Source organism: Apteryx mantelli, chromosome 12 (genome assembly GCF_036417845.1).
Source record: "Apteryx mantelli isolate bAptMan1 chromosome 12, bAptMan1.hap1, whole genome shotgun sequence".
Taxonomy (NCBI): Eukaryota; Metazoa; Chordata; class Aves; order Apterygiformes; family Apterygidae; genus Apteryx; species Apteryx mantelli.
Window position 1 is genome coordinate 20,542,642 of NC_089989.1, and position 24,147 is coordinate 20,566,788.

At 43.4% G+C, this 24,147-nt stretch overlaps 1 protein-coding gene across 14 annotated transcripts in view; it reads right to left on the bottom strand.

Annotated features, from left to right (window-relative positions):
• Positions 1-1,446: 1,446 nt before the first annotated feature.
• Positions 1,447-24,147, bottom strand: part of MAGI1 (membrane associated guanylate kinase, WW and PDZ domain containing 1) — a 351,883-nt gene continuing 329,182 nt past the window's right edge. For 5 of the 14 annotated variants that reach the window (XM_067303444.1, XM_067303445.1, XM_067303440.1 and 2 more), the window contains 9 exons: positions 23,911-24,002; positions 22,704-22,896; positions 19,464-19,757; positions 15,938-16,141; positions 10,416-10,506; positions 10,221-10,284; positions 9,097-9,243; positions 7,686-7,824; positions 1,447-4,085 (listed from right to left, as the gene is read on the bottom strand). In XM_067303444.1, the coding sequence (XP_067159545.1) occupies positions 3,397-4,085; positions 7,686-7,824; positions 9,097-9,243; positions 10,221-10,284; positions 10,416-10,506; positions 15,938-16,141; positions 19,464-19,757; positions 22,704-22,896; positions 23,911-24,002 (1,913 nt within the window). In that variant the 3' untranslated portion in view covers positions 1,447-3,396. Of the gene's footprint in view, positions 4,086-5,642; positions 5,732-7,685; positions 7,825-9,096; positions 9,244-10,220; positions 10,285-10,415; positions 10,507-15,937; positions 16,142-19,463; positions 19,758-22,703; positions 22,897-23,910; positions 24,003-24,147 lie in introns of all 14 variants that reach the window. The other 9 variants (XM_067303446.1, XM_067303441.1, XM_067303450.1 and 6 more) reach the window with 7 other exon arrangements.

The following is a 24,147-nucleotide window of genomic DNA, read 5'->3' on the forward strand; positions in this document are numbered from 1 at the left end:
TAATCTCAATTTGCAGAGCTTTTTCACTTACCACTTCATAAATGTTTCAGCTCTTCATCAGAAACACACTCTAATTCTTCTTTTTGTCAGCTTCATAGTTGTACAACATTGTTTAAAAGAAAATAAAACATTAGCCAAGTTACAATCTAAAAAAGAGTTTCATTTTTAGAAATTTTGAAAAATGCAAGTATTTTATGGTCAGAAGTACAGCTGGAATTACTTAAAGTCAATAAAGCTGCACCCTGGAACAGGGAGCTGCGACACTCGTACTGCAGAGTACGGGCTCCAGCTCTCAGTGGCTTTGGGAGCAGTAGAAAGGATGCCACCGCTAACAAGGCATTACGAGTAACTTTTGTTGCCGATTTTCAGAGTAGCTTAAATTGTTTCTGTAGCACGTAATTTGGTATTAACTGTGCAGTGTCTTCTTTAGCTTGAGACTCACTAATCAGCTCTCTGAGATCATATAAACCATGTCATTACATAAACATGGAGCGGACATACAGTAGGAAATACAGAAGCAATGGATACCATCACACTATAATTTCACAGCAAAAAGACACTGAACGTCATAAAAGATTCAGACTTAAAGCTTTCTCATCGACCCAAACATACCCCTAGAGACTCAGTCTGCATTAGCCGAATGCCCTGGCAGATGCTCTGATTGAAAATACAAACCATTCACCAGCGATTCCCTCCAGATGCTTGGCCTCCCAGCAGGCTAGCTGAAGTACCAAGAAAGCATATGAATGGGGCCTGATAAATTACACAATATTTAAAAGTCATTTTAAAGTATATTTAAAGTAAACAGAGTTTCGCAATCTCTAACTTAACAGTCTTTACACATTTCCAGAACTAAGAGATGAGAGACATATGGTCTCAGTGAGATATATATATATATATATGTATATATAGGACACTAACAACCTTCAGACACCAAGAGTGATAGAGTAGCTTCTATCTTGTCTTGATTTTACACTGCTGCATGCGATGATGTGTTATGAAGGACCAGTGAGCGATACAAAACCCAAACAAAACGACAGACCCTGCTTCATCTAAACCCTCAGCTCTTGGTTATTCTGGGGAAGGAAACTTTACATTTGAAAACTGGAAACATATCTTCTAAGCCTTGTCAAGTGGTTAACATATGTTTAACGGATGGCCCTTGGAAATTGTAAGCTACAGTTTACTAATTTAGACAGGGATGAGTAAGTAACATTAAGGTGTGGCTCCTCCTTTATCTTATCACTACACTCGCATGTATGCTTTGTATGGAAAACTTTATTTGATAATAAAAATAGCATTCACAGACTTTCTCCTTCTTTGTTGCTACATCATATACATAGTGTCTGTTCCAAGGAAAGAAGCTCGTACTGGGTAAGTCCACATCTACTCATACTAGTGTTATGTATAAACCCAATAAGTCAAATAAAGCTATGAACAATGTAGTATTTATATATGCATAGTGTTTTATAAAAAAGATTGGCCCACATACTGCTTCTCATCAACACAGAAAAGAGCATTATGTCTATAGCACGTTGCAAGAAATGATGACTGGAGAACATAGACTGCATACAAGTGCTTAATAATACATAGCAGGCCCACCATGAAGAAAGAAATGATATTCAAACCAACAAAAGCTTTAGAATTACTTATATAGTCTCCCATTTTAAAACAGCTTTACATACCTGATTCAGTTTACATTAAAATATATTCCCCTGAATCAATTTGTTCCATTTTCAGAAATATAAACACTTATCACATTCCTCACAGCTAAATTTTGTCATAAATCCTCTTTTATACAAGAAAAAGGCAACAGTTTTGTTTTTTTTTTTCCAACAGGCTCTATTAATTACAATTTAAACTGTACACACAATGATCGGCCATCTTCTTTCTTGGTTTTGTTTTTACAGTACCATGGCAACAACAGTGATAGACTTGCAATGCTTTTGTGTTCATATGGAAAATGTGAAACGGTATACATGTACACACCAATGCACTGTAAAAAGCAGCAGTTTACTTTAGTGGTCCAACAGTAACGGCAAACATTTTGGCTCAGCTAGGCAGTAATCCATTAAAATCTTATACCAATACCACAGCAGACCTACCACACAACTTGCAAATTTAAAAATACAACTTAGAAACTTGCAGGTTTTCCTTTCGCTGCTGTTCTGAGATTCAAATTTACAGCGTGTAACCAGTACGGCTAGGCTTCTACAACCAGGTTGTCCCACTGATTGCCTCTTTTTGCCTGTGTTTTTTCTTTGATACGTCTTTTTTTTTTTTCCTTTTCTCCTTTTATTAAGCAAGTGCACTCCTTTTGTCTCAGGAAGGATGAACCAGCAAAACGAAACTTAAATATCGAGCGAGAAGAGGAGAGGGTTTGGGAATTTGGCAAACTAAGGGAAGCCCACGGGTTTGGCCTGAGCAGAAGGAACGCGCCTGCTGCGAGGCGGGAGGACCCCGCTCCCCGCCGCGCCGCGTCCCAGGATCCCGCTCCCTCACCTCGCCGCAAAGCGGACACGATGGTGCCGTGCACGCTCAGACGCCTGTCCAGGTACAGCTAGGAGATGAGCAGGGCCGCGGTGGCTGCCTTAACGAGCTACCGTTAAGTGTTGCTGAGGCTAATGAGATCAGCAGTCTACGGCAGGGTGCGACACAGGCATGGTGGTGACCAGTCCTTCCGCCTCTGCGCGTCCGGCAGAGGGGGCCTGAAAGTACGAACTGTTCGCGGAACAAACTACAAATCCCTTATCGCAAATCATCTTGTGCTGTGTGGGTTTTGTTTTTTGTTTTTTGTTTATTTATTTAATTATTATTTATTATTATTATAAATATCCTTCATTGAAACAGTAGTCTCTTCAAACAGTTCTTGCAATTTTAGGAACATTTGCTCTCTTTGTTTTTTTAATTCCTTCAGCAGGAGCGCTCCATTCCTACTGAGATGAACAATTTTCTTCCGTCCCCACCCCCAACCCTTAAAAAAATTTCTACATACAGTGTAGCAGTGAGTCACTAGAGAACAGTCTGGATCAGATTACTCAAACTTGGTCATAAAATCCTTTACCTATATTGTGTTACTGGCTACCCCCGTTTACTATACCGGGGAGGGGGGGAAGTAGCCCGATAAAGGAATTATTCTTAAGAAATCTACAAAGAATGTAGAAACAAAATTTCATAATCCTTGAGGACCAAACATTTGGCAAGTAATTAAAAAAAAAAAAAAAGAATACACTGAAAAATACTTTCTTTAATATTATACATCAGGCACAACACTTTGTAATTTTTTTTATTTATTTTTTTTTTTCTCCTCTCGTCGTAAGGTTTCATCTGCATAAAAGGTTTGCGGCCGTTCGCAGGGAGGCAGGGTGGTTTCGGCGCCCGGCCCGGCGGGGCCCCTCAGATGCTGAGGTCGGTGCTGCACTCCTTGTGCGGCCGCCGCCGCGGCTCGGCGGGCTGCCGCCGGCTCGGCTCGTGCTTCCAGCCCCGCTCGTCCTTCTCCCGGCGGCCGGCGGGCGACCTCTCCCTCCTCCGGTCGGACGACTTGGCCCGGCGGTCGAGCGAAGCGTCCCCGCGCCGCTCCGGCGACCTGCGGGGCTCCGACAGCCTCTCCAGCGACCTCCTGCGCCTGGCGGGCGAGCCGTCCCGGCGGCGAGCCGGCGAGCGCTCCCGCTGCCGCCGCTCGGGCGACGGCTCCCTCCTCCGCTCGGGCCGCTCCCGCCGCTCCAGCGTGGTGTCGGCGCTCCTCGTCCCTTCCCTCCGCTTCTCCGGCGCTCGCCGCTTGGGCCCGTTGGCCGCCGCCGCCGCCAGCCGCTCGGGGCGCCCCTCGCTCCGCCTGCCCGGCGCGCCGCCGGTGCTTTTAGAAGTCCCGTTCCAAGTGTGGTGCTCGTTGGGATGTCTGCTAGCCTCTCTGCTGCCTTTCAGGTCTCTAACGTAAGCCCGCCCGTCCCCGTGTGGTGATGATTTGTGAAGGTCTGGTGGATAACTGGACTCCGATGATGGGTGCTGCCGTCGGTCGGATGGCGCCGGCCTCATTTCCGGTACATTTTGTGGACCTGCGGCGGGACTGCTCCGGTCGCCGCTGGGGTCTGCAAGAAAACAAGAGCAGAGCGTTTGGTACCGGGGCCCGCCGCGGGGCCGCGACACCCCCTAGCGCTCCTCGGGCTTCGTTAGTGACAAAAGCAAACAACGGCCAAAGCGGCAGCGGCGGCGGTGGCTTGTTAATTTGGGGGCAACTGCCAAGAGCGAGAGTCGCGGGTTAGTGCCGGGGCCGCTCTGCTCGCTAGCCGGGGCGGGGGCCGAGCCGCTGTCGCCTGCACCCTCCTCTCGTCACCGCGGGCCACCGCGTTTTCCCCGAGCCCAACTCGCGGTGTTGCGCTTACGCTAAATTCTCGCCGGTGAAAACGCAAATCAGGACCGCAGTTGGGGTTGTTGGCTTTTTTTTGTTTTTTTTTTAATCGTTTCCAATAAAAAAAGGGCCTTCAGGAAGAGATTTTTTTCTTTAAGCCTTTTGAAAGGATTGCCTTCCGTGTGCGGGAAGCCTCGCTTTAAATAACCGAAAAAGTACAGGAAATCTAATTAATTATTATGCTTTGACTGTGTAAAATAGCATTTTAAAGGTGCGATAATTAGGCTGTAAATCATGTAATTCCCATTCTATTAAGACATTACTTGATCTCACTTAATTCTACCACGTTATATATATTAAAAAAAAAAAAAAAATCCTCCGAGAGATTTTTTGGTTTTGCCACAATGATTCAACAAACGATGACAGGAGTTATGATTTTGTTATATCAAAAGCAATGGAGATACACTGGAACATGTAGGATGGCTTTGATCAGGACCTAATCCCCAGCTCGTTACTGTCGGGTGGTATTTTAGGTAAAACGGAGCTGAGCTACCTTCGCGAGACAAACCGCAAAGTGGAGAAAGGGAAAAAGAAAACCCCCGAGCCCAGCCCTGCACCGCAGCTAAGCTACAATTACTCGCGTTATCTGCAGCGGATGTTTATGAATGATTCATTATAGACACGGCAAACATTAAAGTAGCTGCACGGACTGGATGGGAGATGCGGAGTGTGGTTTTTAGGTGGCTATTGGTCTTTTTCTGTCGTTGCTGTTTTTTTCCCATCGCCTCTCCTGCAGGGCAGCTCAGCAGCCGCTCGCTCCGCGCCCGGCCGCCCGCGTCGAGACGGGCTGCCTGGACGCCGGTGACCGGAAAGCCCAAACCGCACTTTTTGGGGACAGAATTTCTCCCTTCCCCTCTCCCTCATGCTCCCTTCTCCTGCCGTGACCTAAAGCTGCTCCTGGGGGGCTGCGTTCTCCCCCCCGAGCTGGGACGTGCCAGCGCGTGCCCAGGCCATCATTTTTGCGACTCCCTGGTGAAACCCACGCTGAGAGTCCCGGGAGCTCGTTTCGACTCGTTAGCCAGCGGGATGGAGGCCCCCGCAGCTCTGAGCACCTGGCTGGTGGCAACCTGGCTACCGCGCAAGGCTCACACATGGCCGGTGGTGTACTTACAATTCAAAGAAGGCAGGGTGCTCGGAATGAATTGCTGGACATATATAAAATATAGCGAAGCGGAAAGCAATGTGAGGGAATTAGGCCACAGCACAAAAACACCTAGTATTGATTTTAGCTACAAACCGTAGTTTGATTATGGCCCATAAGGTAGAAGCAAGACTCCCCGAGCTTGTCATTTCTCATACATGCAGCGATATTAGGAGGTATCATCGCTGAGGAAGGAAGAGCCCAGCACCAAGAAAAGTAAGAGAAAGAGAAAGAGAAAAGTAGAAAATTTAGATTTCCCTATAATAAAGGTGAAAGAAAGAAAAATCTTCATATTTTATCTTAGAATAAAGAAAGTTTATTTTTCCAGTCAGATTGTCTAGGCTTCACCCAAATATAAGGCTGCAAAGACAGCAGTTGTTATTATAGTGACATAACGAGACATCTAGGAGGTGATTCAATAACCCAGACAACGAGAGCACCCATTCTAAAAGACAGCTGGAACAGCGACACAGAATGTCATAGAAAAAACATTAACAATCAAACAACGACGAAAAATAAAGTCCACCAGAGACCACAACATTAAAAATAAGTACAAAACTCATTACAAAAATATACAGCCTCATAGAGAAGCACGTTCCAATCAAGTCAGAAAAATATTGGAACTTAACATTATTAGAGTAACCATTTGCGACTGCAGTGAACAGAACGGAGGAGAGGAAGTCCCAAATGTTACAAGGATACTCTTTACAGTAGTGCAGCCCCTCTATATTAAATCCTTGCTTGGAAAGCCAATGTTTAGTGATTTATCCTTAGCCAAAAGAAAATTGGTGTTGGATTTTCATCCTCAGTGCAACAGACATATGCTTTGAGATGTGAAGCACTTAATTTACAGGATATTTATGAAGTCTAGCATATGATACAGTACTGTACATCCAAAGGAGTATAGGAAAAGACAAAAGTAGAAAGAACATTACATAAATTCAGTGCCATCAATGAACCTTCTGGTGTGCTATTTATATTACAGAAGTGTAAACCCACAGCTTCCTTTCTATATTGTTAAATACTTCAATTGTTTGTTGGTTATACTCTGAATTCGTCATTTTAAGTTAAATAATGAGCGGAATGAGCAGAAACTCTCGAATGTGGTACAGTAAATTAAGAGAAAATCTAGTTCATAAATTGTGCAGAATGATCTTGTTGCTTTGTTTTTAGAAAATGGAGTGATAAACACATAACTACTCACACAGAAATAACCCAAATAAGAGGAGAAATGTATAAAGGACATCCCTTCAATCATCAGTTTCTACAGAAACCTCAAAGACCTTTGGTTGGGAGTAGCCCTCCATCGAGGGCACAATATTTGACAATTATCTCAAATAAATAAGACATAATTATAATATTAAATAGAATGCTAAGGTAGGCCACCCAGCAATCCAATATCTGAGGGAAGAAAAGGAATTCTAATGCAATTCTCAGTAAGAAACAAAGGCTGAATGTTTCCCCCAAGACAGACATGAGAGCACCTTTTCACAACCTCCTCACCTTTTCAGACCTTACAAATTAACGAGTTGAAACCAGCAGACAGTTTAAGGGGGAAGAAAAGGGCTTGGGAGGCCAAATCAATATATTTTTGCAGTAAAGCTTTTTTCTTAAATAACTTTATAAATATTTACATAAATATTAAGGGAAGGCAAAAATCCCATAAGCCATCTTGGCATTCATGTCTATGGATACAGACAGGAACTAAGAGAAAAGCCTAACAAAAACCCCACTGCTTTAGAATAATAATTCAGGATCCCAGTTTTTGCATTGATTAGAAGTAGAGATCTATTTGAAACCACAATTCAGCCGCTGAGAAACAGTTTGGCACAGTTCAATGACATTCCTTGTTTGGCTGGACAAGACAATAAGTTTTTTTGTTTTGTTTTCCTCTCTGATCACCAAAAATACTGCTAGGATGATCTTGCCTTACACTGCGCCCCAAGTCCATGGAAGCAAGCAAAGGATGAAATGTGTAGAAATTTCAGCACAAGCGAGGCAATTAACCATATGTTGCAAAGGTTGGTAAGACACTGGTGAGAAAGGAAAATAAAAAAGAATCCCCGCTTCAGATCTTGAGACAAATCATTCATGGAGTGATGCCAGGGAAGAAAGGAATGTTTTCATAGTTTGACCCACCATATTCTGGGACCGAGCCATCTCCACGTTTCAGAAACAGGCGGACCCTGCGGCCACCATTTTTAATCAGTTCTATGGCCCGAGCGTGCTTCATGTTCTTGGTAGTCTCCCCGTTGATCTCCAAGATTTCATCACCGATCTGTCAATGTAAGGAAAGAGAAGAGGCTAAGATTAGAAATGAGGCTCCAAGAGGGCCACCACGAGCATTTTAGGTAGAGAATGGCCGCGGCAATAGTGGAGGAAGAATATGGCCACAGGGAGGTTACGTATGCCTGACTCCTTCCAGGGACAGCTCCTGCCCTGGCCACGAGTCTGGCCATGGAGACCAGGGTGCAAGGCCTGGGAGACATGAAGCAGGCAGGGAATACCTTCAGGTACCAGCGTATTTCACCGCCGTTCTGAAAACCCACCTTGCTTTACCTGCATTGCTTAATGCCTAGTTTGAACTGGTGTTACATTTATTTCCTTTTTTTAGTTTGATTATTCGTAAAGTCCTTAGTGAAAAAGTGGTTGTTCGTTCTACAGCTAACTGGGATATTCAAGTAGTTTTTTCAGGTCCTTTTCTCACTTGGATTTAGACACCTGGTATGGATCAGTAAACTTGCTTTTGTAAATACAATCATTTATCAGGATAGGAAAACAGGACTTGGAAGAGCTTGTCAAAGCATTGGCTTCCACAGAGCAGCCCTGATTTATTTCCATCAGCAAAAATTCTGGACCTGTAAATCTACCCTTAGCAAAAGAATCTTGAAAATGCCCTTCACATGATATCTGGAGAGGAAGAGATATACGCTACAAAGTTATTATGCATCCCCTATCGGAGGAGCAAAGAGTACATAAAATTTAGCAATTTACTTTTTTTGTGGGCATTTAATAACATTAGTCCTTGTTATAAGGTTTATAATCACCCCTTAATGCAAAATTATGTGAAAGACAAAGTTAACAGTTATTACTAATTAAAAACTACACTATAATTTTGCAAACCATTGGTCAATATAGACGAATGGTCCCTCACTACTCTTCTGCCCAACAGTTGAAGGCAGTCAGCAAGGATACCTTGAGTCTTCACCCACAGATCCAGCTCCCCAGCTGGCAAAGGCTGTGGCTATTACGTTTTCATTGCCACACGTGTCTTTGTTAGACGTAAAACGTCAGCTTATGTACTAGAATTTGGAAATCTGGGTCTGGAGCAAGGATGGGGTGAAGTCTTCCAGCATATACACGCTTTAAAAGACTCTGTACAAAGTCTGACCAAAACCACTGACAGAAGTAAACAGAAACTACTGCTCCTTTCAGTTATCATTTAATTTTCCTCTTAGTTGGCACAGCAGAAGGAGCGCCCATAGGAGAGAGGCAGGGAAGTTAGCTTGCTGCAAAGAAGTGGTTTTTTTTAAATCTGTTTTGTGCATACCCTCATCTTCCCACATCTCTCAGCTGGACCATCCTCAGCTAGCCGCAACACGTACAGATCCATATTATACTCCCGGCCACCTCGCAGGCTAAAGCCAAACCCTTTGGCTCCTCTTTCCAGCTCAACAGTATAAAAATCTTGGTCCTGCTGGAGGGAAGACAACATATGTGCAGTTCAACAGAAAGTTAAATGCTGTTCTATTTCTCATTTTGAAATTATTCAACCAGTGAACATAATTTTTTTTTTTTTTACTTGTAATTAAAAAAGAAAAATCATTTGAGTTGTCAACACACACACTAGGATTCCCTGGTTCCTCAGACTTGTCCTGTAATTTGGAGTGCCAACGATGGGCTGCAAAGGGCTGATTGAATTAATGGGCCTGGCTACATCCCACAGATTTTTAGGCACCTCGGTCACAGGACGTAGCCTCTCCTGTGCCCAGTGGAGAAAGAAAGGTACTTCTGGAGGGTGGTTAGCTCATGCCAGGCTTCACTGACATACTTGAGGGTAACCCGGATGAAGCTATATCATGGTGCTGGCATCTCCTTTCTGTTACCATCCTATACATTATATTACAGGAAGCTCGGAGGCACAAATGTTGTTTTGCTCCACAGCACAATTGCTGTTAGTGTGGAGACGTTTTGAAGACCCTAATGGAAGAGGTTAGCTCTGGGCTGGCCAGAGGCAAGGAAAGTTAACAGTGAGATAATCTCTCTAACAAGATGCAGCCTGCAAAAGCTGGAGCACTCCAGTTACTGCCCCTTGTTAAGTTTTGTTCTTTTTTGTCCTTTGAATTGCTCATTTGCACACTGAAGTACTTTCCGGAGAGCCCCCTCAAAATATACACTTCAATAAACAAACACATAAATTATTACTGTTATAAAATCATTAGCTGTCTTTTTTTTTTAAATCTTGATGAGACTGTGTTTGAAACATTTGCCAGCTGAAACAACAGCAACCCATATTAAGAAACTAATCAGCAAATCCCTCTTTCTCCACCAAACAGACTGATGCAGACCAGCCTCCCAGTAGGAATTTTCTTGGGAAACATTTGAACACAGCCCTTAAGCACATTGGAAGTAATAGTCTGTGGTAAACAAAGCAATTAGAGAGGCGCTCCTTACCTGAGCTGCTTGGGGTGGTTTGAAATCAAACTGGGATTCCTGCTTTGGTTTGGCGTTGTTCCTGCTGAAATGAATGAGAGAAAAAGAGAGGAAGAGGGAGAAAGGAAAAATACAGCTCATGGGGTGTGAAGAAGATCAAGAAGTAACCAAAGGAAGAGCACGTCAACACGCTCTCCTCAAGGAAAATAATCTGACCTGGTCTCCTGTGGTATTTGCTGAGGAGTATGTGTGGTTGTAATTGTAGCAATTTTTTCTGCATTGGTCAATAAAGTAGCATTGGAGGATTCTGTAAAATAAATTTTTTTTATTATGAGGGAAGACCATGGCTTGTTCACTGAAAAAAAAAAATACAGGTTTTGCAAAGGCATTTCCCTGGAAAGCATCATTACGTTTTTTTTTAAAATAACTTGAGAGTGGCTCGAATTTCCTAAATCCAGCAATTAAAAGGATAAAGTCTAAGCTAGGTCATAGCAATTATGTATACACAACTGTACACCACCTTGACTGCAGAGAAATATTGGCTTTTTGAGTTGCACATTGGAACTTATCATGATCTACTCCTCACAGCCCAGCTTTTTCTAGTAACTGTCATCAGACATACGAAATTACCGTGTAATCTTATTTTCTTCTTTGTGATCTTTGTAAGAGAAAAACTTGTAAACACCTCTAACCAGCTAGGAAACACTGTCACGTAACTGCTACAGTTGTATCTTACACTCTCAAAAAAGACATGACTTTAGTGAAGGCACCATGTCCAGCTCCATCAGCACTGTAAAAGTTAAGGAGAAAAAATGTGTGCACCAGAAACAGTACCACAGCTACTCATTGAAAATTATATGGATCAGGGAGTCAAACTTATAAAGTAACTATTATATTTTTATGCAAATTATATATTTTTTTCCAGTATCCAGTAATTCATCAGCATTCTCACTAATCTCAGGAAAAACTTGAGGCCGCTAATTTGGAAAAAGCAAAAAAAAAAAAAAAAAAAAAAAATCCAGAACAAAACCCGATTTGCTAAGCAAGGGCTGAAGAATGTTTTGTCTGTTGCTTAACAACATGAATTCCAATCACTGAAGTGTCCAAATATGGAAGCTTGGGTGGATTAATTTTATAGCAGCAATAAATATTCTGTGGATTATATACTTAGCAGTGCTTTCTCCATCAGAAACTGCAATCTGCAGTAGGCTTGGGATGTGGCTTCTATTTAATACTTCACAGGGCGATACTGAATGTGGCTAAAACCCAAACTCACTGAAACGTCTCTCTGAAATGCAACCCGCTTCTGCCTGAGCACTCAAAGCTATACGCAGGGGTTTTCGACGCGAGCCCGTGCAAATACTGAATTTCTCTGTGCACAGCAAGACGTGCTCCCAGGAGAGGTCCCTGCTCCTGCTTCACCGCACCATGAAGGGAGTTGCTATAGACATGACTGAAGAGTGGATATCAGCTCCTGCGTGGCAAAAGGATCTTCCTGCCATTTTGGAGCTTTATCATAGACTTCAGTAAGGCCAGAGTTACCCCAGTACTAATTTTTTTCCAAAACTCTGCCTAAAATTAAGAACACGCCAATGCCAATAGACCAACTTGAACAATATCATTTTGGAGGGGAAACCGGGAACGCACACATATTGAACTGAACATATTTTCCAGAAATGCATATTGTACCAAACCTGCTGAAATTAGTACCAGAGAGTTTCAAATTCTGAATTTGAATGAGGAAGAATCTACCACTGCTGTGTTGCTCCAGCAATTCCTGAAAACACCATTCCCCTTGCACAGAAGTTTGCATTCAGAGGAAGAGTCAGTGGCATATGCTTAACCATTCAAAATGCTGAATGACTACATTTGTTCCATATGGACGGTGATGGGGAATACTCGGGAAGCCACAATCAGTAGAAACACCCCATTCATTTAGCTCTGCATTCCCTGTTAAAGTCACTGCAATGGTAGGTGCTCCCTGCGGAACGGTTATGCACACAGGAGATCCCCACTTCGAACCTGTACCTACCCTATCTAGAAGAGGTCCACAGATCACAAATAATTACAAAATACTGACTGTGCTCCACTTCTCAAGAGCAAAACCTAAGCTGAATACACAACTCACTGGTTAAAAAAAAAAGAAAAAAAAAATGCACCTTGTTTCTTGACTGAATTTATCTAGTCCCAGCCCAACTTAAACAAACAAACAAACCACCAACCACCAGCACCAGACAACAGCAACAAAAACTGCATCTGGTTCTTCAGTATAAAATTGCAAGGTCTTCTACCCTGCCCTTGCTTGCCTCACATACTCCTGTCATCTGGTAATTCATTTTATTAACTATGGAGAAAACTCCCACTATTAAGCAGAGTCCAGCTGTAATATAAATTTGCAGAAATGGGATTTTTTTTGCCTGAACCAACAAAAGGTGCTGGTCACAGGCTTATTTCATCCTGGTAACTTATTTTATTTCATGGATTTATTTTATTTGGGGAGAAACCTTGATAAGGTGAAGGTTTTTCCTTTCTGTAGCCAGTGCACGTAAAGGGAAACTCGGGAAAAGGGAAAAAGAAGAATAAGAACCATTTAAACAGATGGTTTCAACAACAGCACAGCTCCTTTGCCTGCAGTGCTGTGCCCAAGTTAACATGCCCAAAACCTCAGCATATGGAGCTGTAACATCTTCAGATCAAAGCTGGCTTGTGTCCAGCAGCTCAGAGAGCAAGAGAAGCCCCTGGGTCTGCCCGCACCTCTTGGAGCAGACACGTACAAAAGATGCCTTTTGAAGGACGTGCTGCCTGCAGCTTGCCTGTGCGAGAAGGAGATATCCCTGTGTGTGGTTAAACCCTTGGATTTTAAGACATAATTCTGTGTATTCTGTAAAGATGCATTGATGCTGGAATGTGCCTCCAACATAAGAAAGCCTCAAAACATCATTAAGTGTGCTGTATTCATGCAGAACAAGAGCCTCTGAAATCCTCCACAAATATTTGGAGATGAGATGAAGATGGGCTTCAAAGAGAACGCAACATTCCTAACCTTTAGTAGGTCACGCTAAGAATACCAAGTAGAGCAGCAATACATCTTTGGTACAGATGTGTCTCCACGACACTGCTGTGTCTATCTTTAGCCCACCCAATCCCATGAGTCAGGAGTTCTGCATAATTTTTGCAGACACAAGCCAGCCACGATGCAGAACAGGAAGAGAACACAAGTACAGGAAAAACTATCTCTAGAAGAATCGCAGTTGCTGTGGTTCTACATCCTGAATATTTCATTTATTCATTGCCCTATTCTGCCCTAGAATACTTAAGACACCAGATAAGTGCCTAATCTAAGCTCCTCATTTTTAGGCTCTCTGTATCACCGCATCAGCTGGTAGCACGTTGAGCCATTGTAATTTCATTGCAAATACACCCCTGCAGTGGCCTGTCAGAATGAGTTGGTGCAAGACTATTACCTAGCAAAAAGTTGGTATTTTTAATAACTTTAGAAGAGATTAACAATGTGAGCTTATTGTTAGTCTCATGATGAGCCTTAGTTTCATCATTATTTGAGAAGTTTAGCTTCCAATATATTACTTATTTCCTTCAAGTACTCTCTTAAGAGTCCTTAGATTTACCAAAAAAAAAAAAAAAAAAAAGAAAGCCTGAGACACTGAGATTAATTTCTTAAATCTCACAGTTTTTAAGTAAACTTCTCAGCAATGTGTGGAGTGTCTGGTCTTATATGGCTTTTGGAAATTCAGTGCAGGTAATATGGTATAAATTTGGTAAACTGGCTTTGAATTTCAAGGGGACAGTAACTCAAATCCTGCATTGCTAGATGAATAGGGTTGACTCCTTAAACTACAACTTTTCAGCTGCCTACCCCTTCGCTAGGAATGCCCGACATCCATCGCAACTACAGGTATGTCTTCCAACCTAAGCAGTTTAACATGGTATTTTGTACATATATTGGTATGAACAAGGCTCATTGAGCATTCATGTCAGGAGGCTACGTCTCTCTTAAACATTCTTAAACAATTCAGAAATTATTTCTTTTGTATTTTTGCATTTATTTCTTTTTATTCAAAGGTTCAGTTTCCTCCATTTTGATCAGATGCCCCCCCCCAAAAAAAAGAGGGTAATAAACAATTCTTCTCCCAATTTGTCTTTCAAAATTGGTGCACACAGGCCAGCTCAGACATTAGCCTGATTCACAGCCGTTTCTTTATTCATAAATACTCAATTTGCTGGAAGCAGCACTGGATCAGGTATCATTTGACCCGGAAACTGTTAGACAGCAGGAAAATAAAACCCTCGTGCAAAACAGATCATTGTAAACAGAAATAACTTATAATCGGATCATTTTTAGCCTTGGCCTATTTTTATCCTGTAACTAAACATAGCACAATCATGCTCTGTGGGGTAAACAATGGTTCAGATTGCAGCAGTCGTAGCAAGTAAGAGACTAGGGACCTACAGAGAGTTTCTCACCGCAAATCGCATTGCATAACTTCTACATCCTGCTTTAGAGATACCAGGTCATAACTTCCCTCTAGCTCTTCCGGAGTGTTAAGTGTTAACACTGGTTCATATATATGGAGTGACAGCAAAACGTTTGCTATCAGGCTGCAGAATGCAAAGGTCTCCTTCCAAGGGTTTTCATTGTGGGAGAACATCTTCCTCAGTTCAGTCCCACTTTCTTAATCTGTCTTTCAAACTAGATCATACTTTTTCTACATTTAATTCAATTTTCTGGACTGCAAATGTCCTGTACAAGTCTAAAAAATTCACACTGCATCTGAGCCATCAAATCTTATACCCATGGATTCAGCCTAAAAAGGAGAGAGCAATATAAGAGAATTTCTGCCAGACAAGCTCCCACCACTGACCTCTCTATGGCAGAAAAGGACAAAGAACAAATGAAATATTTAGAATTTAGAACTACAGCGTTTTTAATTCTGCTACAGATATTTTTTCATATATTTATGCTCTGTTCCTATTTGGCAACATAGCTAGGGATGAATTTCAGGCAACTGATAGATAATGCAGATCCTTATTTTTATTACCCGATTCAATGATCTGAAACTAGTCTCAACTGTCAGCATGCTATTAGAGGTCTGGAGCATTCCTTCTGTTCAAAAATAATACGATCCTGTCTGAGGTAACTCTTACAACTATCAGCTGCAAGTGAGCAAGCAGCGCCAGAGCTATCGCCATTTGACAAAGTCATTTCAAAACGTGCTGAGATCACTCCCAAAGCAACACATCCAGAATAAAGATAAATCTTCCTTTCCAGAAGCTTAAAACACGACGTCTTTATGCCTTTCTGTGATCTCTTTTACTCTGTTGCCTGCTTGTGCATATAAGGCTTCAGGGATCCCACATATTACTAAGTATGCAACAATTCCCAAATAATCTAATGCATTGTTAACCTAAGAATCCAATCCAAAAGTACTGAGATACGCAAATTTACAGAAGGTCATTTTATGGAGACGCTTGTAGGAATACAGATTGAATGGAATCTTAATTTTTTTAACAGTTAATCAGCATCCCCCTGTTTAAAAAGGGAATGTCCTATAGAAAACAAAAAGAAAAATACAACCCCCTTCGCTGCTAATTCCCAAAGCGGGGGGGGGGGGGTGGGGGTGGGAATGGGGTCCTCCAAGACTACAGCTCCGACTGACACAAAAAGCTCAGGAAAAAAGGAATGGGTGCTCAGGTAAGATAGCAGGGAACGTATACTTTACCATCTCCTGGAATGATGCGCAGAGTAACGGTGTTTCCCGCCTCCTTAATTAGGTTGACGATGTCTGAATGCGACTTGTTGGTGATGGAACATCCATTCACGGCCAAGATCCGGTCGCCTACTTTCAGCTTGCCACAGCGGTCTGCGGGACTCCCTTCAATTATCCGACCTATTTTGTGAGGCATGGCCACACATGCATTTCCCGCTTTTGTATTGGTTTGGGGATTGTTTTTGTTTTGTTTTGTTTTGGTTTGTTTTTAATTGTTTACATACGTGGGAATATGGTGAAGGGGAAAAGGAGAAAAAGGGTTGAAAAGGGAAAGAGAAGGTTAAGGGTTAATTAATTAATGCATCAAGCAAAAGTTATTATAGGATAGCTTTGCTGCCAGTGTTCAAAACATTGGCAATCAACTAGTATGAGTGCACAATACTCTACTTCTTTTACAAAAAAAGTATTTTGTTAATCCATTAACCCCTCCCACACTCTTGATTTCTGTTAATAAACAGTGACATTTTTATAACCTACAACTGCACTCAGCAGCCCCATAACAATCCAAATCCTGATTTTATTTTTGAACCAGAAAAATGGAAACTGCTAGTAGAAAACACAATCTTCCTCCTCCAAGATTACATCAGTGTCAACATCTCTAGTCTTCCTCTAAGTCAACCTCTGTTCAAGCTTCTGCCAATGTTTTGTTCTTTCTCAATTTAGAAAGATACAATCATTCTAGGCCTAGGAGGGAGCACGACTCCCTTTCTACCATGGAGACCCAATCGATCAGTGTTGCATGGGGAAGCAGTATGAAATTCTTTTTTTCCATCGGGAATAAAGAAACTGCCAGGTAGGGGACGGGACCATTACAGATGGGCCAAGACTGACAAAGCCAACCGGCTTGGTGCAGTCCTCCACCTCGCAGCTGCATTTACCCTTCCCCTTTTATGATCTTAGATGGCACAGGGATGGGAGCAGGGAAGGAGCAAGGACCACTTGATTTAAATACCTCTAAAACCACACACAAAACGGTTGAGGTGTCTAACAGACACAGCGAGAGCACTTAAGGATGAATGTGTTTCAGAGACAAAACTCCCCTCCTGTCCCACGCGATTGCTTGTCAGAGGGTCTTCAACAACATGCAGAACTGGGATGCAGGACGTACAGAACTGAAGTCAGATGAATCCACTGGGTTTTCATAGGGCTTCCCTACATGGGCAAGGGGCCCTTAGCGCACAGCACGTGATGAGAAGCATGAGATTTGCGGAGTGGTCATCTCACACCTCACATCCGCAATACATTCACCCTCAAGATGCACTTCCCCATTTGTGCTGTAATCTTTTATTTGACTAGTAGTTTTAGAGATATACATTGCTGCATGCATATCAATACCAAGAAGACCATAAAGAAGAAAAGGCTAAGAAAAGGAATATGAGGTGACAGAACAGAATTGGAAAGACACAATGAAAACCAGCAGAAAGCGTTAATATTAATCACAGATGGTGAGAGATTTTTTTTTTTCTTTTACTCTGACATTAGGAAGTTTCTCTTTCCGGTAATACAATGACCCATCCAGTTCAGAGCTGTTTTGAGGGCATCTGAAACGAGTTTCTACTCTGTCCAATTCACTGGACGCAGATGACTAAGTCCATACCAAGGTGACCAAGGTGGGGTTTAGAAGCAGTCTGGCCCATCTCTAAATACTACCTATGAAAGAAAAAACTACAAAGCAGGTACAAAGCAAGCACCACAGAGCAGAGGGAATGCATATCATGCAGAGGTTTAGTAAAAAGTTGAATACGCTTGAAAACACTTAAAGGAAAAACAGTCACAGATCAACAGATCTCCAGGAGGAACCCCTGCACAGATAGCTTCCAGTTAGCTAGTATCTTGGGTTAAAGCAAACACAACTCTTTACAACTTCACATCAAAGTTTCTTTGCAGGGAACAGTTAAAGCATGTTCCTCATACAGTAAAAATTATTTACCCACATTATCAAATGCTTTCAGAAAACGAAATCTCTCTCCAATTTAGACTGAGTTCAGTTTAATCAATATCGTAGTATGCTGTTGCGTGCTGGCACCAAAATACCTATTCTGGAAGAGCAGTTTCCAGGAATGAGGACAGTGCAAGGTGGTCTAGCTACGGAGAACTGACAGAGTTTGATGCACTGAATCTACACTACATATTTCTTCCTTTGAAATCTGTACTGCTATGACTGCCCAGAACAGTGTTAGGAACGGCTCATTTCACGTAAACAACAAAGGAGCTGATGCTCCCTGTAGCTGTTAGTGCTTTTACTAATGTAAGGGGACTGGCGATGGGCAACGGCAGGAAATTTCAGAGGAAAAAGTCTAGAACAAAGCGGGAAAGGTCACTTTTTGCTACATGCACGTGCGCGCTCTGGGAACATGCAAGCTGTACGGGGAGACTGCAACGTATTTTGTCTGCAAAACACAACTCTGCTCTGAGAGGTACCGTGATGATGGCCAGGACACTCGCTCTGTCTTTCTTCTCCCCCTCTACCCTTTCCACATGCCACAGACCGAGAGGGAGGGGGCACCTTCTTTTTCCCCTACGATGTAAAAGCGGACGCTGCCCCTGGCTCTTGTGGAAGAGATGGGAAGGGAAGAAAACGGCAGCTGTAGCAGGTTCCCCCCCTGCAATGACATTTCTGCTCTAGTGCGGGCTGTGCTGTGCACACCGGCAAAACCAGCTTATTTGTGCTTTTCAACACACGGCTCATTTGCTCTGCAGACAGCACTACACCACTTTTGCACCTGGAAATGGACGTCTGCCTAGCAGAAGGGACCGTCTACAGCAAGAAGCTGTGACCACTTTTTATAAGGTGGGACACAGTGTGCTGTTGCATGAACTTCTTGCTTTTCCCTGCTCTAAAGAAAAGCGTTTGGGAAGGGGAGACAGAAGGTGGTGAGGGTCAAAGAATGGACCTGTTTTTTTTTTCAAGTGTTCTCCACTGTATGTCTCACCAGCAAGCACTATTAATTAAAACTTCCCAGCTAGCAGCATGCTCACCCCATAATGAGGATCAGGAAAATAACCTTGACTGCCAAAGAAAAGTTAATCAGTTTAAGAATTACTGCTTTTAAATCAACTGGCTCCATTCCAGGACCAGGAGACATAATTCATTCCACTGACTCCCCTTCTGCATTAGCAAGCGTACCATCTTTGGGGGAATCCCTTGCTGCTCTCCTGAGAGCAAAAGCCCCGCGGGCATCCAGCTCGCCCGGGCGGCCACGGACCTTGCAGCGAGTTCAGGCAGCATCCGGAATTGCCGGTGGTGGCATTTTGCTCCTCAGGTTCAGGTTTCTCGTTTTGTTCTTCTTTGACTCGGTGCTGAACAAAACCCAGGAGGCAAACACCTACCAACTCTCAACCTCCGATTAAGCTATTAATTACAGAAATTAGGGTGTGCTCCTGAACTGTAATTAAACAGAGCCTCGCCTGCCTCCTCGCGCTGCTGCGCTCTACCCCGCGTCTCCTTCGAGGTGCTCGGCCAAATCCCGAGACTTACCAAATGTCGTCCCCGCCTCCGGCCGGCTCACTGAAGACACGATGACGAAGCCGAAGCCTTCGTTTTCGCCACGGCGGATCTCCACGTCGTAGGGCTGGACCACGGTGCTGACGACGCCGCTGCCGCCGCCACCGCCGCTGCCGATGCCGCTGGTGCTGCCGCTGCCCGAGCTGACGGTGTTCAGGGAGTTCTGGCTGCCCTGGGGGGTCCGCTTCTCCTCCGTCAGCGAGGCCGGCTGGTTGCTGCTGTGGTGGGAGGAGGCCGGAGACGGGACTTCGTTCTCTGCCTTGGGAACTAGGGAAGGAAAAAGCACGTGCCCTCTGAGCAGCCTGCGACATTTCATGCTTGAAAAGTGCTGCGTGCCAGGAAAAAAAGCGATCACCGGCTTTAATCTATAAATCAGGATCAGAATGAGAAAGGGCTCTCTATCCCCTCGGACATCCCAACCGACAGCTCTGTTGGGTGACACCACGGACCACACATGCATGTCCTGTGCGGCATACAGAGCACACAACCAAAGCCGTTCACTGCCGCAACCATCGCAGCAATACAGTTAAGACCAGTGCAGTACTGGGTGCCTGGATACTCCATGGCATTTTAAACCTCGATTACATTAGTTCATTGTGGCTCTTTTAAATATCACATCCCTGCTTTAGTTACATATGCGCAACTGCGTGTATGTGCAGGCGGACGCAGCAATACTAATTATCCACCACTCAACACCTGTGTACTATTCAACTTAATGCTATCAGTTGGGTAGCACTGATTGCCTTTGATTAACATGATCTATTCTGAAGAGTAATAATAACTACCCATATTATAGCAAAGGCACTTGTAAACTAAGCTTTTCTGGACAAAAGAACCAGCTACTATCACCTGTACAGTCTCACACAGTTTGGGGGGAGCCTTTAAACATTATCACAACTGTTTAACAGCAACTGAGGTTGGACATGGTATTAGTATTAAATCTAATCAGCTACCACAAGGCTTGAAGAAATCAAAAAAACTGTCTAGTCCGCACTCTGTTCGAGTCAGGGCCAACTATACTTACTGTCAGTCCTGACAGATGTTTGTCTAATCTGCCGTTAAATATCTCCCCAGGCAATCTATTGGTTGTAATATCTAACTTGAATCTTCCCCGCTGCAACATAAGGCCATTATTTCTAGTTCTATCTAGCAGGCATATGGAGAACATATTATTCCCTTCCTCTTTGCGGCAGCCTCTTATAGTCTTGGGGAGTTTAACACCTCCTCCCCCTTCTCTGCTTTAGGCTAAACAATCCCAATTTGTTCAATATTTCCTTGCAGACCATGTTTTCTAGAGCTCTCCTTATTCTCACTGGTCCTCTGGAATCCCTCCAGTTGGGCCCTCTCCAACTCAAACACGTCTTTCGTGAAGTGCTGGACCATATTGCAGCTGAGCCATCTTCACTGCTGGGAATCAGGAGAGTTACTCCCTGCCTGCATCCCAGCAATGTTTTTCTTTACCAGAGGGTAGCTCAGGTAAAGCTTGTGGCCCACAATAATCTCCACTTCTTGTTACCCAGCCAGGTCCCCACAGTCCCTTTGTGCAGCTAAAAGCAGCATATTGCACTTGTCCTATTGAATGGCTGTCTCTGTTAATCAGGTCATTTCTCCAATTTGTCTGATGAATCAAGATTAGGCTGAAGATCTTAAAAGCAACGGAGCTAAATACAAAATCGAAACCTGCAAACTCATGGTCCAAAGGAACAGAATTTTAAAATGTTCTTGAAAAAGATTACCTGTCTGGACTTATATACAAAATGAGTAATTTATCCCAGAATAACTGTCCACATTTGAAATGATTCTGAAATAGCTCAGTTTGGAGTTACAAGCCCTTGAATTTCAAGGGTTTATACCAAGATCTCATGCATCTAAACCTTTTTATGATAATTTCCAGCCTAGAGGTTGTAAAACCAGAAAGAAAATCCATGCACAAAAATATCACCAAAAATTCAGCTGCTCTTCCTTTCCTACCAAACCCCATCTCTACAGAACTGCTCTCACACTGGCAGCTCTGACAGGAATGACAAAACCACCAGGATGCTCCTCTGATGCTCCTCTGCTATTACAGCAAAGACATAACCCAGCATTTAATCCACAACGGGAAGAATGAAAGAAATAAGTGAACATTTGCTTTATGTTGTGTGGAAGGAGCCCAGCCCTGGAGCTATTTCAGAGGTACTGTTCTAGTCATAACTTCCACTGTGGGCCTAATTTTCAACACAAATGTTATTTTGATGCTCTTTAAGCTTGAGGTACATTGCTGTCCATTTTTCTGTTGATGCCCAAACCTGAACAACTATCTCACGTCCTTTCTTGTTGGACGAGAGGGCTAAACCGAAGTCCCAGAGTCAAGCCCCCTAAACTGACTGACAAGAGGCAACATCCCAAAGCTACTTTCCAATACTATACATAAGTCATGTGTCATTTAGAAAGCTCAAACTCACATCCTCATTTGCTCTGCTATCAGGGCATTTTTGCGTCACCAGTTGGGGTGGCACCACCATGGAGTGACACTTCTCCTCTCTGCACCTTTATCTTTCTGCCAGCTTCCTTCTTGTCCATTTAGGCTGTTCACTCTTCTTTTGCAGTGTGTGCACTATATAGAGAAACCCATATAGTACAACCACCACGCAGTCCCTGCACCACCAGAACCAATGACACTTGCTTTCCTACAGTTTCGTATCCTGCAGTTAGTTGACTTTAGTGGTGCACATTGTACAAACCCAAGTGAAGTTTCTCTTGTGCTTGGGACACTTAAACACTCTTTGATGCTCTCTTTCTCTTTCCCCTTGCCTCCCCTCCTGTGGACTCTTCAGCATCTTTTCCCTCGCTCCAGTTTAAGGATGACTATCAGGCAGCATAGGTATTTTGGGAAGAAAATGCAAGACACGGGCAAGCACAAAGTCTGTTCTTGCAGAGGTCCAAAAGAAAATGACACGTCGCAATTAAACGGTTCCCCACTCTACCGGAAACGTTCGCAAGGACTGAAGAAGACAACTGAGATAGAAGAGAGTCTTGACTAGAAACAAAATATTTGAAACATATTTGACCAAGAAGGAAAAAAGCTGAAAATTGCCAAAAGAGAAAGGATAACCTGATATCCCCTGAGTTTTGCCAGTATTACAAGGAGGAGCTCTTGTGCTTTAAACCATTTGCTGAACAGATGGGGACTGGCAAGAAAATCTATGTCCACCACGCGACACTGCAGCCTACCTGTGTAAACTACTTTGCGCCTTACGGTCAGATTGACATGACCTTGCTTGGCTGCCTGTTGCATAAGCTGGACGACAAGCTGGTGCGATTTTCCGACAACGGGTGTCCCATCCACACAGATGAGCTCATCGCCCGATCTCAGACGGCCGTCCGCATCCGCAGCGCCCAGCGGTACAATGTGACCGATGTAAATCTGTTGAATTAGCCCAAACAGAAGAAAGGAAATAAAGGGGGGGGGGGGGGAAGATAAATGAGAATATGCTCAACAGGCAGCTGGAAACAAGGGGGCTGATATTTAGATCCAATTCAGTAGCGACCATAAACCACTAACAAATGTCTGCTGTTTAGTTGATGTGCTCCTCTGGAAGCAGCTCCACGTGTGTATAGCCCGGGACACTGCCCATATCATGAAAATTGTAATAAAAATACCAACATTTCGTTTCTTTAGGCAGTCCACTCCCTCGAACGACAGCCAGCCTTGGGAAATGTGTTGAAGCAGACAGTGACCAGAAAGAGCGGAAGATGGTTAAAAGCACCGTGAGTGTTATCAGGGATGCTGAGATTGAGTTATCCTTTCAGGTGCCCCTAGGGTTTCCAAATTCAATATCATCCCCCTGTCCACCAAGTCGGCTTTGGTTTATCTTCAGGGAGTTCAGTGGAGTTATTCCAGCATGAAAGGAATTCATGTCATCTCTTTCCATAAATGGGTAAAAGCATTTTAGCAGGGAAATGTGTGGAAGTTTATGCTGCTACTATTTAGCTTCGACTTGTACAGTGCATAAAAGACTACGTGCTTTTAGCCTGACACCCTCACAGGCATCGGACTTCTGGTTAAGAAGTTAAGTGAATTCAAGGAAGGAAATCGAACAAAAAAACCCCCCAAACTACTCTAAAGTCAAACAGTGGAAACTGTCTGCAAACATGACCAGGACATCTGTGCCTGGAAAAATTCAGACCTATATGTTTTCATTTGGGCTATCACAAAAACAGGCAGTAGCAAGTGATGTCAAAACCATTTCAAACATGGGGGTTTTGTTCTTTTTTTTTTGGGGGGGGAGGGGGGGAGGAGTTGCAGAGTGTAAATTCGTAGCCCAGTGATTATTTTAACATAGTTGCTGCTGTGTGGAATGGCACATCTGCACATGTTACTGCACTGATTCAGGAAGACGTCATGAGTTAAAACAAGCCCCCTTTCAGATGCACTCACAGGTTCTCCAGGCTCATTTCCACCAAGAATCCTAAATCCAAAACCGGTTTCCTTTCTCCATAGAAAGATATCCTGCTCTTGATAATCTGGAACTGAAGGGAAAGAAGGAAAAATTAACATTTTTAATTGGAAAAGCACAGCTTCATTACCCAAATCAGCACTTCTGTGTTGAGGGGAACTTCGCATGAAAGCCATCCCACTTCACGGCTGCTCAAAGCACATTCTCGCGCGTTCTGA